This window comes from Neolamprologus multifasciatus, chromosome 6, assembly GCF_963576455.1.
Source record: "Neolamprologus multifasciatus chromosome 6, fNeoMul1.2, whole genome shotgun sequence".
Lineage (NCBI taxonomy): Eukaryota > Metazoa > Chordata > Actinopteri > Cichliformes > Cichlidae > Neolamprologus > Neolamprologus multifasciatus.
This window is the reverse complement of record NC_140444.1, coordinates 10,291,585-10,306,483: the sequence shown is the minus strand read 5'-3', so window position 1 is coordinate 10,306,483 and position 14,899 is coordinate 10,291,585. Positions and strand designations below refer to the sequence as shown.

General features: G+C 40.7%; 1 protein-coding gene across 2 annotated transcripts in view; it reads left to right on the top strand.

The window, feature by feature from the left end:
- The window catches only part of pkd1a (polycystic kidney disease 1a), a 75,169-nt gene that overhangs the window by 44,033 nt on the left and 16,237 nt on the right, over positions 1 to 14,899 (top strand). For both annotated transcript variants that reach the window (XM_085162166.1, XM_085162165.1), the window contains exons 24-43: positions 1,013 to 1,165; positions 3,591 to 3,731; positions 6,139 to 6,460; positions 6,556 to 6,772; positions 7,048 to 7,207; positions 7,316 to 7,468; positions 7,593 to 7,737; positions 8,547 to 8,867; positions 9,004 to 9,092; positions 9,465 to 9,777; positions 11,598 to 11,778; positions 11,899 to 12,163; positions 12,250 to 12,445; positions 12,668 to 12,838; positions 12,930 to 13,073; positions 13,199 to 13,409; positions 13,506 to 13,632; positions 13,741 to 13,851; positions 13,970 to 14,019; positions 14,373 to 14,587. In XM_085162166.1, coding sequence (XP_085018292.1) covers positions 1,013 to 1,165; positions 3,591 to 3,731; positions 6,139 to 6,460; positions 6,556 to 6,772; positions 7,048 to 7,207; positions 7,316 to 7,468; positions 7,593 to 7,737; positions 8,547 to 8,867; positions 9,004 to 9,092; positions 9,465 to 9,777; positions 11,598 to 11,778; positions 11,899 to 12,163; positions 12,250 to 12,445; positions 12,668 to 12,838; positions 12,930 to 13,073; positions 13,199 to 13,409; positions 13,506 to 13,632; positions 13,741 to 13,851; positions 13,970 to 14,019; positions 14,373 to 14,587 — 3,685 coding nt within the window. The remainder of the gene's footprint in view (positions 1 to 1,012; positions 1,166 to 3,590; positions 3,732 to 6,138; positions 6,461 to 6,555; positions 6,773 to 7,047; positions 7,208 to 7,315; positions 7,469 to 7,592; positions 7,738 to 8,546; positions 8,868 to 9,003; positions 9,093 to 9,464; positions 9,778 to 11,597; positions 11,779 to 11,898; positions 12,164 to 12,249; positions 12,446 to 12,667; positions 12,839 to 12,929; positions 13,074 to 13,198; positions 13,410 to 13,505; positions 13,633 to 13,740; positions 13,852 to 13,969; positions 14,020 to 14,372; positions 14,588 to 14,899) is intronic.

The following is a 14,899-nucleotide window of genomic DNA, read 5'->3' as shown; positions in this document are numbered from 1 at the left end:
GTTGGGCAGACTGGTACGGGAGCAGTGCCAGGTGACTGACTCACCTGTTGCAAGCTGGCTAATCAACCTCTCCTTTTATGCAGTAGCATGCTGAAACCAGATGACACACATGCTGAGACTCATAGCTGATGGTGGGCTTTTGTCCAAACTTAGGAGAAGATATTCCTTTAGCTTCGCTTAGAGTTGAGTGTGCCTCGCCATGCCAGGCAAGCTCCAGTGGAGCACACAGGGTTTTAGTTTATGCAGTATGTGTGAACACTCGCCAATAAAAGTCTGTTTGCTGCTCTACCCGGTCTCTGTCCGTGCCTGTGCTGATGAGAACCCACGGGCAGCACAAACCTCTGATACAGCCTCTTTTAGTACTACTGAAAAATCCAAGCGTCAGCCTTAATCTTCTTAACACTCTCCACCAATTAATAATTGACCACGTTGGTGTGTTTCTTACCCTTATTCCAGCCATTATTATTGGAACTTGCTTTTCACATGTATCTATCAGAGCTCTCATCACCAATTGGTGCACAACACAGCAACAAGGCTGCTAAACTCTCATATCACACGTATTCTCTCTTCCCGTCACTGGCTTCTAATGAGCTTAAGAATCCACTTTAACATCCCATTATTAACAGCTGACAACATGGACAGGCCCCTGCTTATTTATTGGAGCTACTGAGACCTCAAATTTTCAGATCATCTAGTCGAGATCTCTTAATAGTTCCACGCACCATGTTCTGCTACAACCCCAAAAGTGATCAGACTTTTGTTGCTGTAGCACCCAAACTTTGGAACAGCCTTCCTGATGCTGTCGGGTCGGCGATTTATTTGAAACAAGTACTGGAAACTTATTTTTGTAGGTCGGCTTTCCCTTAATCTCTCCCCAATTATTTTGGGTCATAGTTTACAAATGCAAGTGTGTTTGTTGGAATGAATTTGAGACTGTGTGGAACAGGATTTTGTACAACTTGATAGACAGACAACATAAATAAAAAAAAACTGCTGCAAATTCTCTTTTCAGGGTCCAGAGCACTGCTCCACCCTGAACTTCGGCCTGGGCTCCAGCGGCCCTGTGCTGGGGATCTCTGGCTCAGAACTGGAGGCTGAGGTTGAATACACTTTCAAACTGACCATAAGCAAAGACGGCCTGGCACCAGAGTCCACCACACAGACTGTAAGTCTCCTTTTATATACATATTAAATACATATTAATCAGAAAAGTCAATTGTCATTAAGTTATACACAGATTTTTCTTGGTCTTTATATTTTCAGCTTTCCCAGTTTCTTTCTATTAATAGTTATTAATAATGCTTCTTCTAAAAAAAAAATGTTTCACAACTTTTGGTTAATTGATCATCGGTGAAAGATATTAATTAGTTATATTAGAAAGATGATTTATTTTTTTGCCATATGTACTGTTGAAATGGTTCACATATTAAACATGACCAAAGTTTGCAAGTAGTCTCTATAAGCCCAAATGCTCAGCGTTCAGACAGCTTAAAACTGAATACTTCTCTGCATGAGCTGGCTCAACAATATCTGAAACCCTAGTTAAAGATTGAGGAGTATCAAAACAGCAGTTATCAACAGCTGTGTTAATCCAGGATTTCTGCTTCCAATTCTGTGCACACTCATATAAATGTGGGGTTTCACGGGTCACACAAAATGATCCCTATGAGTGCTGCCTACTCAGAGGCGTTATCAGATAATGATAAAGTTGTGATAAAATCTATAAATAACATAAAGATTTAGCAATAAAATACAACAGTGTTGCAAATAAAACAAGAGATTAATGCTCAGAAAATCATTAATCTTTTAGAGATTTAGCGTATAGAACGGTAAACTAAACATTTTAATTACACTTAATTGTTTTAATGCTGAATAAGATCTTGGCTCTTTATTTTAACAGCTTATTTAAATTGATGACAGCAGATGGGAGCTCTGAGATTTTTACTGGATACATTTAAACTTTATCATTTACACACGTTCTGCATTATCAAATGGATACATGCATGTTTCAGTCACATTGGCATACACAGTTTCCACAGCTGTATCTTTACAAGTTGGCTTGATTTGCGATGTTAGTAAGGTACAGTTTAACAAGTTGCACATATAATATGCACTCGCCCAGCAGAGACTTTACGTTGCATTTAAAACATGTTGTAAACAAGAAGCAATCAGAGAGTGCAAACCTTCGCCAAGACAGCTCAGTGTCTGGCCAATATTTACTTTGAAGTGTATTTTATTTTAAATATTCATTATATTATGTTCATTTTCTTTACTTTGTTCTTTTTAAACATACTTTAAGATGTTTGTAGTGCAGTTAAAACAAGTGCAAGCGGCAGGCTTTTGTTATTTACAATGCTGAAACCCACTTTAATATACTTGACATAATTTTGAATATGGGATTTTATTTTTTATTAATGTGGATATAAATAGTTTCTTTGAAGATACAAAACATTTTGGGGTCAACTTGAAAGAAAGGCACTTCAAAGGCTGGATGCAAACTATAATGTGATGTTTAGAATCCACATATACCTGCATTATTTCCTAAATGTTGCCAATACAAACAAAGGCAGTAGCATTTTAAGTACAATTTTAAAGATAAAAGACATTTTATATAAGTTTGAGGTGCGAGGTCCAACGTAATATGGTATTAAGAATTCCTATATATCACTCCCCATATGCCTCTATGTTATTAATACAAACAATGGAAGTGTGAAATATAGTTTTAATAGTAAATAGTTCTGCATAGTATTATTATCACTTTCACCTTGAGATCAGTCTGTTTACCTTGAATGAAGGTCAGATGGGACATGATATTTTAAATCTTTATATAGTACTTTCTTAAAAATTTTTGAGCTATTGTGTTTACAGACAGTAAGAATGACACAGCTGCAAACACACCTCAAAAACACAATCTTCTTGGTGGATATAATAAAAGAAACAATAAAACGCTACTAGCCGATTTTAAGCTTTGAACATAAACCGTTTCCAGTTTATGTGTTCAGCACAAGTTACCACAGTGATTTAGCGAGGTAAGAATAAGGCTACTTTTAGGACATTTAAGCTCAACATTTCTCTGTAAGAAATTCATCTCACTTTGTCGTACAGCCCTCTGCTTTTCTAACTTTGGAGCAGCCAATCAGAAGAAAAGTGGTTTAAAGAGAGGGGAAAGGGAGCTTAAAGTGTAAGGCAGAGCAAGAAGAAAAGAAATGTGAACAAAAAAGCTGTTGTGATGCAGCCATAACATGGCATGACACAAGTGTTTCCTATTGTAATAATAAACCATGGCAAATTTGAGGGTTCCAGTGCAGACTGCAGATTTGTGGTCCAAGGTTCTTGTTCTGTGTGCTGATCACTGTTTAGAAATGCAAGTAAATAAAAAAGGATTAAACACGAAATTTTCTTTAAATAATAGTTCAATAATAATTGGGGGAAACAGTATTGCTTTTTTTCCTTAAAGATTGTGCATATTCATATACATACATCTGATTTAAGCCAAATGTGCACATATATAACGTTTTCTTTTCAGGTGGTTAAACGTTCTCTTTTCAGATCTTGGTGACTGCATCCCTGCATGTCTGTTTTTGTAACAGGTGCTCGTCCAAAGCGGCCACATTCCCATTGTGTATCTTGAGTGTGTGTCCTGTAAGGCCCAGTCGATTTACGAGGTCAGCCAGAACTCGTATGTCTACCTCCGAGGAACCTGCACCAACTGCAAGGGCGTTCTTCATGTGGTAAAAACTCACACAAACCCTGACATCAAGCTTTAAGGGCAGAATCTGGCTAAAAATGTCTTTCTATGTCTCAGCAAAATGAGGTCACGGCACCACAGAAGCAACAGTGAAGTCAACGTTTCCACGTCCCTTTCTTCTCTTTCTTCTTCTGCTGCCCCACCTCTCTCCTTAATTCAGACTTTCCCTGGGATTCGTGATGCAGGCAGTAGTGTGTGGGCGTGAGAATGAGGTCATCCCTTAAGCTGAGCCAGAGAGAATATGTTGTGTTGAACTTACATAAGGAAACAATTTGAAAGACAAAACAATCATTGGGTTTCTGGAGTTCGAACTGCACCTACCAGCTGACATTGCTCAGCTGCAGTATAACCAATGTCACTTTGTTAGGATTACACTATACTTTCCATACTGACTGGAGTATATTTGAATGTTGGACTCTCTACACATATCTGACTCAATATGTGTAGTCATTACATACTAATATGTCTTTAGTAAAGGGAAAGATATCCATCAGCTTGAAAAGAAAAAACTTTAGCAAGTTTTGTGTCATTTACACATCATCAGTTTTAACGTTTAATCATTTATACAGTACTTATTGCAATTCTAAGTTATAAGTAACTTAGGAGACAGACAAGATTAACTTGTCTGTCTCCTAAGAAAAATGTCAGGTTTGTCATGCATTTGGACGCTTTAGAAATATTGTACACATAAATTGTAGGAAAAAAGTTTCTCAAGAGGAACTAAATTATTAATAAGGAAAAAGCTAAAATTACGGGTCAAAGGTTACCACCTCTTTTGAGCACTTTAAGAATACTTATTTTATTATCATGATGATTTAAAAGCTATCCATCTTTAAAGGGCTAGTTTGACATTTTAAGGAATACACTTATTGCTGAGAGTTACATCAGAATGCGTCCCTCATGTCTAGTAACACTACTCTAGTCCAACAGAGCGTGTCCCTGTAAACTTTTATCAGAGTACAGTGGTCCCTCGCTATAACGCAGTTTACCTTTTGCGGTCTCGCTGTTTCCTGGATTTTTTTGTGCAATTTTGTGTGGTTTTTTTGTGTTTGGGTTGTTGTTTTTTACACTGCATTGTTTTCTGCGTTCTGATTGGCTGTAGACCATTGTCAATCAGTCTTGTGCCGTGTCTCCTGTACAGTATAGAATGCGTTCAGCTTATCAAATTATCTAAATCTTCTATCGCTAGCAGTGTGACTCTTCAGTGCTGTACTGTATGTTTGTAAGTTTTCTCCAACAATCACAAAAATGCCAGTGAAACGTTTTGCACCGTCAACTGTACCTACGAGTGCCTTTGTAGAAAAATAAGTCCAGTATTATAGAATGAAACCAAAGGTTTGAACTTTGAGAGTCTTTAAACAAGACAGAAAAGTGTGAAAATGTTCATGCCTGTCTGAGAAAAGTGTATAAAGTTTGTAGTGAGGGGTTTTACAGCCATAAAACATCTATAATAATTGTAAAAAAAATAAAGTTGGCTACTTCACAGATTTCACCTATCATGGGTTATTTTTAGAACGTAACTCCCGCGATAAATGAGGGAACACTGTACTCCAAACTTATCAGTTTTAGCCTGCACTAAACCTCCTGGTATTTTCATGGCAAACGATATTTTCACAAAAACATAATTCATCAAAGCATTATGTCTGGATACAATATCTAAAATAAATGAGGACATTCTAGTCTATAAAGTTTCCACTTGCTGAGCAGTTCCTACCTTTGAAAATGATTTCCATCTCTGTTATATATTTTTTTCCTCTCGCAGATTTACATTTAGCTCCTCAGTTTTGAGAAGAACTACACCGAAACTATGGTGTAATTTTTGTGCCACTATTCTGAGCGAACGTATAAAATAAAAAAATTGAGCGCACGTAAAAAGAAATTGCAGGTGCAAGTGTTGCATTTTGAGGAGAAATTTATTTTGAGCGAAGAAAAGCTAAATTTGAGTGAACAAAATTCATTGCTGCGTGCAAAAAATGTATTTCAGTGTTTGCTATTATCCATACACACACACAATAGCAGCCCCTGTCGCTCAGTTTTTGCATTTGCATTTCAAAATAAATTTCTCCTCAAAATGCAACACTTGCACCTGCAATTTCTTTTTTACGTGCGCTCAGAATAGTGGCACAAAAATAACGCCATACGAAACAGTTTGTTTGTGTGGTGATTGAGCTGTTTGAAAAGTTGTGTTTTGAAATGACCTGCCCCTTGAAATTTTTCATCTGATTATCCGGCCAACTGTCAAACTGTTTTATAATGGTGTGCCTTTTATTCCCAACTCATCTTTTCAACTGCAACTCAAGCAGGAAAAAGCACACTGGTGTCACTGATATCACTGATGTCACTAATATCAAGAACGGAGAGTTACAGGCTGTTTTCCTTCTCTGTCTTAGCGCTGGAGTGCCATGACGCTAAAGAATGAGACTCTGGTCCTAGACTCCTCCTCCACCACGACAGGAAGCGACGGTATGAATCTGGTGCTACGGCAGGGGGTCCTGCGGCATAATGATTCCTATGTCTTCACCCTGCATGTGACTGACAGCAGCTTACATGGCGAGGGCGCTGCTTCTATCACACTGCATCACAACAAGGCCCCGGCTGGTGGGGAATGTCACCTGAGAGCTGGAGGGGAGGCAGGAGTGGCCTACGCGGATCTTGATGGTGAAGGCAGGAGGATACGCACACTGCTGGACCGCGTACACTTCAACTGCTCTGGTAGGAAGAAGGAAATGTGACTTAAATCTTTTTAATTATCATATCCTTTATAGGGATTATTGTCTTTTGACCCTGCATTAATTTGAACCCTTTAGGTTACAGTGATCTGGGTGACTCTGAAACTACATTGCTGTACAGTCTGCTAGTGACACGCTGTAAAGAAGAATACTGTGAGGACTTTTGCGTGTACAAAGGAAGCAGTCCAGAGCACTCGGCCTTCCTGCCTCCAGGTTTCAGCATAGCCCAACATCATGTATATGTGTACATCACAGTTGAGGACCACCAGGGAGCTGCCATCATGCCTCTTAACAAGTAACTCTACTTTACTCGGTTTAGTTCACTTATGAGGAGACTTCAGTCTGAATCTTTTTGAGTCACTTTTAGCTACCATGGTGTTATATTACTGAAATGTTTCAAGGAATCACTACAATCCCCAATGTATTTGCTCAGTTGTTGAGTTTCATGGCATCTAGAAGCAACGTTGCTGTTATTGTTGCTCTTCTTGTTCACCAGTGACTGCTGTTCCACATGCATATAGTGAAGTTTCAAATTCTATATTCAGTTGTTTTTTTCCTGTTTGTGTCCAGGACCATTGAGGTTGTACTGCCAGATCCACCTTCTGGATACAGCAGTCTTCCCCACTGGCTTTCTGATCTGACAGACAGCAAACTCAAAAAGCTGCTGGAGCAGGGAGATTCCCAGAGGGTCAGAGAGTTATCATTGGTTCTTATTACAGTCCTAAATGAGGTAAGAGAGGCCTAGCCATAAAACAGCGATTAATGCAATCATTTGTCAAGTCACACAACAGCTGATAACACATGAGGGGTAATTATATCGGCATTTACTTTCTTCCAGTATGAGCAGACCAGTCAGTCGCCACGCGTATCCCAAGATGAGCGCAATTATAGAGTCAGAGTCCGCAGCAACATCACAAGAGCTCTGACTGCTCTGGATCTGACAACTGTGAGCGATATCCAGCAGACCTCCGCTGCTCTTGCACAGTGCACGGTGAGCAGGATGAGAGAAAACGGGGTCATTTTTAAAGGAAATTATTGAGGCTATTAACAGAAGAGGAGAGCCAAGAATACAAACAAATCAGTTACGAGTGAACGTGCATGCATCTTTTTTCCAGGCGGTAAGTCGAGAGTTCATCTGTGAGGAGTGTCAGAACAGCACTCTGAACAAGCTGGAGTCCATGCTGGACATTCTGCAGACAGACACCAAGCAGGGCGTCGTCACTCCGACTGAAATAGCTGACAACATCCTGAACATCATGGGTAAGAACGAAACTGCTGTGTCACTGTAAGTGCATTTTTAGGACACAGTTTTGTCATTTCTACATGAGGCTCTAACTGCAACACTAATTAGGAACTTCTACCCAGTCAGATATTTTTGTGTATTTTTTGAGGATATTGCTTTCTAACTGCTCTTACTTATGACTAAATAACATAGCTGATCTATAAAGGAACTAAAAATTGGTTTATTTATTGGTCTAAAAGCAGTGAATTTGTGTAAATTCAGCTAAACTAGAGCCGTGTAATGCTCACTAATACAACGCTTCCAAATTCTAGTAAGTGGTGTTGTTGAGTAGATTACATCAGCGGTCCCCAACCCCCGGGCCTCGGACCGGTACCGGTCCGTGAGTCGTTTGGTACTGGGCCGCGAGAGTTGAGGCTCAGGTGTGAAATGTATGGTTTTCAGGGTTTTTATCGGTTTTCAGTGTTATTTTGTTATCGTTTTTATCGTTAACTCGATTTTCCTGGGTCTTTTCACGTGTTTTATGAATAAATCTTCTTTTTTTCGGTACCGGTACTAGTTTTATTTTGTTGTATTTATCCGCAACACCTTAAAGGCCGGTCCATGAAAATATTGTCGGGCATAAACCGGTCCGTGACGCAAAAAAGGTTGGGGACCACTGGATTACATAACTGAATGAATCTGCTCTCAAAAATCTATTTATGATTTTATTTTCACCAATACTGCGCGCACCAACAGTTCAAGAACACACTAGTTAAGTTTTGTCTTTTTATTTTTATTTTTTAAATTTGCCTTTATCGTATGTCATATTTTCTCCTTTTTTTACAAGGTGATCTGATCCATCAAGTCAGTCAGTCAGCTTCCTACTCGTACCTCCATGCTTATTTGGATTCCTCCTCACCCCCGTCCATCTCAACGCCTTCTTCCTCTGGTGAAGAGTATGGAAACGCCGTGTTAGACACACTGGAGCCACACCCTCTGCGTGTGGCAGCAAAGGCTTACAGTCTGTCCTCGGTGCTCATGTTGATCCTCATGCACGGCCGCGTACTCAACGAGGAGCCGCTTGTTCTGAGGGGAGCTGAGATAGCTGCTACGGGAAAACTGGCAGACCCCCAGAGTCTCCTCTGCTACCATGGAAACAACAGTCCAGGTTTGTTTGTGCATTTAGTGTCTCAGGTTGGAATTTTTCACTATAAACTGCAGAAGGTTGGACATTATAAACTGTAACTGTGAAGAATCATGTGCATGATGACAGTGTTTAATTTCCCCTCTCTTCATATTACCAGAGTGCCAGCTGTTCTCCATCCCCCGAGCTTTCAATAAAAGTCTGGGCAGAGCCGCTGCTGGAAAAAGCATCATGCAGCTACTTTTTCAGGTTTGTTCATGTTATTGTCAACCAGACACTCGGAGTAGAATAAAACTCAAGCAGCTTTCTGAGGTCCGAGCTTTTGGCCCTACAGGGATTACTTGTACATACACTGACATCATTCTTTGAACATCAGAAAACACTTAAAAGAGCAGAAACGTCTGAGTCAAGTACAAAATTCTTCTTTTGAACCTTCTCCTATGATGGCTGTCAAAGAACTTGGCAGCATGAAAGCTGTTTGTGCCGAAGTCTGTCATCAGCACATTCACTAAAAGAGTTTGCCTGAACTGTGTCCTTCTTCTTGGTCTTTTTCAAATTCTGTTTTCAGATAAAAGATCCTCACGTTCACTTTTACTGACTTTATTAACTTTTTCTATCCAGGTGGAGTCCAACCCGTTCCCCTTCAACTATGTTGCCAACTACACCATCTCTACCGAGGTGGCATCCATGGAGTTTCGAACTGAAAATGGAACCCAGATCCCAATCTCTGGTCTTGATGATAGTCTGGCCATCACAGTTGCCATTAACAATAGTAGCATTGGAGAACTGGGTTCTGAAGGTTCTGGTACTGGAGGAGTACCCACAGCGGGGGCCGTTAACATCAGCCACTGTGACTCTGTCATCGTTAGGGTCAGCGCAGGAAACGGCAACAGACAGGCAGGGCTGTTTGTGCAGCTCAACTTCACCATCCAAGGTGAGCACTCACATTTATCACAAACATTAGTTGGTAGAACTGAGCAAATTAATTTCTTTAATACAAAAATATGGTTGATCTCTTTGTTTCGTTCTTTTGGTTCGTCCCCTTATTTGATGCCACAGCAGATCATCTGCCTCCACCTCACCCTGTCCCTAGCATCCTCCTCTGCAGAGATGGGCGTTACTTGTAACGCGTTACTGTAATCCGATTACTTTTTTCAAGTAACGCGTAAAGTAAGGGATTACTATTGCAAAAACGGTAATTAGATTACCGTTACTATCCCGTAGGAACTCTGCGTTACTGCGTTACTAAAACCGTGATTTTTTTTTTGCGAGAATGTCTCATGACAGTGACGTAAGTAAGTGTGACGTTCGTAACAACAGCTGTGTGCAGATCAACAATGGATCATAAATCGAGTGCGGGAGAGAATGTGAGCGTGCAGCGTTTAAAGCGTGGAAGTACTGACCTTACTTTGAGTTTGATTCCAAAAAGTGACAAAAACATTAGCGTCCGCTGTTCACTGCGTGGGAAGAAAACTTCTTTTTACAGCGAAAAAACCCCCTAAACTTCCAAGCAAGCACCAAGTGCGCTACGATGTAATGGGAAACTAACAGAGAAACTGCCGTATCCTTCCACTGACCGCTGCGGCACACCTGCACCAGGGCAAACCTCCGCCTACCCTACTCCTGCTTTACAGGTGAAAATAGAGCAACAGGACCGCTAGTCTTTGACTTTATTTATTTTCTGCTGTGTTTTACTTGCATCTATTTGAAAGAGTGAGTGTAAACACAAATAAATATATATTATGTGCTGGAATGTGCAGAAAATAGGTTTAAATATTAAACAAATTTCTTATATTTTTGCTTGATGCATAAAGTTAAAAGATTAAAACTAATAAAACAAGTTTTAAAAAGGGACCTTTCCATTTGATTACATTTTGTATGATGAATTATGCAGAAAAAGTAGAATTGGGCTGAAAGATCTATTGCTTTATCACCTATTCAGGTTGTAAATTGTGTTTTTAAAAAGTAACTAAGTAACTAAGTAATTAATTTCTTTTGAAAATAAGTAATCGGTAAAGTAACGGGATTACGTTTTTGGGGAAGTAATCAGTAATTAGTTACTGATTACCTTTTTCAAGTAACTTGACCAACACTGCTCCTCTGTCACATCAATCCTCTGCATGTCCTCCTTCACTATAACCATGAATCTTTTCTGTGGTCTTCCTCTTTTCCTCCTGATTTGTCCAATACATTGACTATCCTCCTTTGTGCATGTTCAGACCGTGTCAGCCTTGCCTCTCTGACTTTGTCTCCACACTGCTCAGTCTGAGCTGCTTGATGATTAAGCTAATAATCATTTGGAGGTGTTTTAAATGTATATTAATTGTCCAAGTAACTGGAATTTATCATTTTTTCTTTAGGAATGACTGAAAAAATGGATTTAGTGTTGTTTTTAGCATCTATTATAGTTCAAATTAAAAGATACATATGTTATTATATTGCCAGAAATATATAATTGTGACTATGTGCAGTACTGAACTGCAGCATATGAATGCCTCAGTATGGATTCTGAATGGGCTTGCCAACATACAGCATGTCAATTGCCAGACAATAACATTATGTACTTTATATGGTATAGATGAAATAACAGGGCGAGTGAACTTGAGTTCATTTTGTATATTGTAAAGCTGTCTGGTCTTGTCATTTGGTGACTAAGTCTGTACTTCTAAATGTAAATTGTGTCTTTGTTTGCTTCTTTACTGACTGTGTATTTTTGTGTTGGTGTTACTGTCATTATTTTCATTCCTTTTCTAGATGTAAAAGAAAAGTATGAAAGAGAAAAGAATGACAAAGAGGAGCCATTCATCACCGCCTACCTCCATTCCCACGAACAACCCAATGAGTTCAACTGCACAGACACAAAACGTATCACTCTCAATATGACCAGCGGGCAAGATCTTGACCACAGGGACTACACCTTCTTCCTGTCACCAGAGTAAGAACTCTGTTCATTTGCAGCGTTATAATACAGTGCGCATTAAATATGCATACTATGGCTGGCATCTCCTGTCCTTGTCTCCTGTTCATCTCCAAAAATGTCACTGTTGCTAAATAGGACCTACGACACCACTCTGGACTACTTTATCAACGTGAGTACGCCCTGCAGCTCTGAGTCTCTGCCCGTGGATGTTCGTCTGGAGGTCGGGGTGTTTGCTTCTCTGTGTCAATACTTCAGTGAGAGTGAAAAGCAGTGGCGGACAGATGGCATGGTGCCATTAGCAGAGACCAACGCCAGCAGGGCGGTTTGCCGTACCAAGCACCTCACATCCTTCGCCGCAGGCCTGTTTGTGCCAACCAATGCCATCAGTTTTAAAGTGCCAGTCAGTATCTCACTAAATATCAGTCACTATTTGTGGATGTGCACTAAATAAACAAAACCACTCAAACCATTTCCCCCCTCCTTCAGGAGCGTTCAGGGGCACCAAGCCTGGTCGTGCTGTTGGTGTGTCTATTGGGCTTAATATGCTATGTTGTAGCAGCGGCTATCTTACACAAGTTGGACCAGCTGGATCTACGGCGTGCTGGTGTGGTTCCACTCTGTGGCCGAGATGGACTCTTTAAGTATGAGGTCCAGGTGAAAACTGGCTGGAACCAAGGGGCAGGTGAGATAAAACGACGTAACAGGTAGATGTCGTTTTGACGTCATTTTTGAAACTTTGCCAATATGTTCAATATGAGCATCATGTGTCACTGTAACAGTGTACGTATGACAGAAAATAAGGCAAATCATAGCAGTTCAACTTCAAATTTTAAACTCAATAAAATCAATTCCTACATCAAGAAATGAAGAGAATTCATGCAAAGTGCCTCTCTCTTCCATCCAGGCACCACGGCTCACGTGGGAATCAGTTTATATGGGCGTGAAAGCCGTAGCGGACATCGCCATCTCGACAGCAGAGGGGCTTTTGCCCGCAATGCACTCGACATCTTTCATATTGCGACAGACACCAGCTTGGGCAATGTCTGGAAAATACGTATTTGGCATGACAATAAAGGTGAAGACACACACAACAGAAGGAGCCCAAGCAGAGTCTGTATATTAATGTTTATCCATCATTTAACCATTATTTGCTGCCCCTTCTTCAGGTCTGTCTCCAGCATGGAAGCTACAGTATGTCTTGGTAAAAGACTTGCAGACAGGAAGCAGCCACTATTTCCTGGTGGAAGACTGGCTGTCAGTGGACAACGAGAGAACTCATGGACAGGTGGAGATGGAGGTGGAGGCTTCAGGTAAGGAACTGCGATTAGGTGGCGTGTAATTAAATAATTAAAGCTCGAGCGTAGCAAAACAACTGCTTGATGGATAATGCTAGCTTGTTCACTCCAGTGTATCGCTTTCTATTTTTTGCTCCCAGAGGAGGCTGTGCTTCTTCAGCTGCCTCGCCTCCTGCGGTATGAGCTGCAGAGGGCACTGTGTGAGAGTCACCTGTGGGTTTCACTGTGGGAGAGGCCCACCCGGAGCCCGTTCACCCGCCTGCAGAGAGCCACGTGCTGTGCTTTGTTACTCCAGCTCTTCCTGTTGGCCAACACTCTGTGGTACAGCATTGTGGTGGACAAGCGATACGGGTACGTGAATGGGTGTGACGGGGGTTTTTGTCTTGTCTGTCTCTCTTTGTAAATTCCCACCATGCAACTTCTAATGAATGCAATCATGTCCTTCAGCCCGAGGGCTGTGTCAAGGTCTTCATCATTAAACGGCGAGACAGTGGCAGCAGGTGTTGTCACCTGTCTGATCGTCTACCCTCTCTACTTGCTTGTTTTCACGCTGTTCAGAATGAGCCGCAGCAAGGTAACTCAAACCTTACCAAATGTGATATATGATCAAGCTTTCTTGTCTTTCAAAGGCCCTGGATAAAGCAGAATATTTCCTCTGTCATTGTTTATCTGTAAACAATAGTGTGTGACCGTGGAGCAGGTGCCACAACAAGTGGACCAGGAGTCAGTGGAGATCGATGACTTCCTGGACAACTCCATGGCTGGAAGTTCCTTCCTCTTTTTTAATGGCGAGGTAAAGTCTGTCACGAAAACACAGGGTTTAAAAGTCACATTTGGGAAGGATTCTACTTTCACCTTTTCAGGTCATTAATGTTTGTCTCTCTCTCCATCCATCATCTCTGTTTCCTCAGACCAACTCAGAGGAGACCAACGTGGACTTGCCCACTCCATCAACTAAAAGGTAAGCATATTTATTTCAGGTAACGACCTGTTTGTTGGAAAACAGATGTAGTGGAATAGCAAGCTGTGAGAATCAACGAATAAAGTGGAAATGGCTCATCTTATTGTGATCTGCAAGAAATGTGAAAGTTTAAAAAAATATACGTTTTTTTAAAATAACTATCTTTTGAATTTGAAGTGAGCGAAACATTTTCTTCACCAAACAACTCTAAATTCGAAAGCAACAATTTTATCAGCATAATGACAACATTATTCTTCTCTGACAAACTTGTTTTGTTGGAATGACCTTCAGAGCAAATGAATTATTTGCTGAAGTTAGTCTGAGTCACAAACATTTCTCATTGTGCATTTTAGTGAGGAGAGCTGGGACATGGTAGAGGAGGAGACAGAGGACAGGGACTGGCCAGAGCTGCTGAGTGACACTTCGGTGGTTGGAGGCGCTGGGCACGGGGCAGGAATGCCCAGGCTGAAGAGGGGTCAGGGCAGCAGGCACCTCGGTGTGGACATGGCCTTTAACCCTGATGATGAAGAAGGCGCCGAGCAACGCAACAAATATTTCACCTCTTCAGGTAACTGAAGCAAACAGGCTGCAGTATTAAATCGAACGTTCTGTGAGCAAAAGTGGGATATTTGCGAAAACACTTCAGAAACACTGAATTTAGTTTTCTTAAAAAGGCCATAAATGGACAACAGATCGTTAGAATTGTATGCAGTGTCTCATAATGGCCTGAGCTAAATGTGATGAAAGCAGATTTTCACTTGATGAATGTTGTGGAATTAAATGTACAGCAATATCTGCAGAAAATCTAAAGAAAGACAATAAGGCTATAAAAGCAAATATTGCTTTAAAAACTATAGTAGTAATGTCAGATTCATCTTTT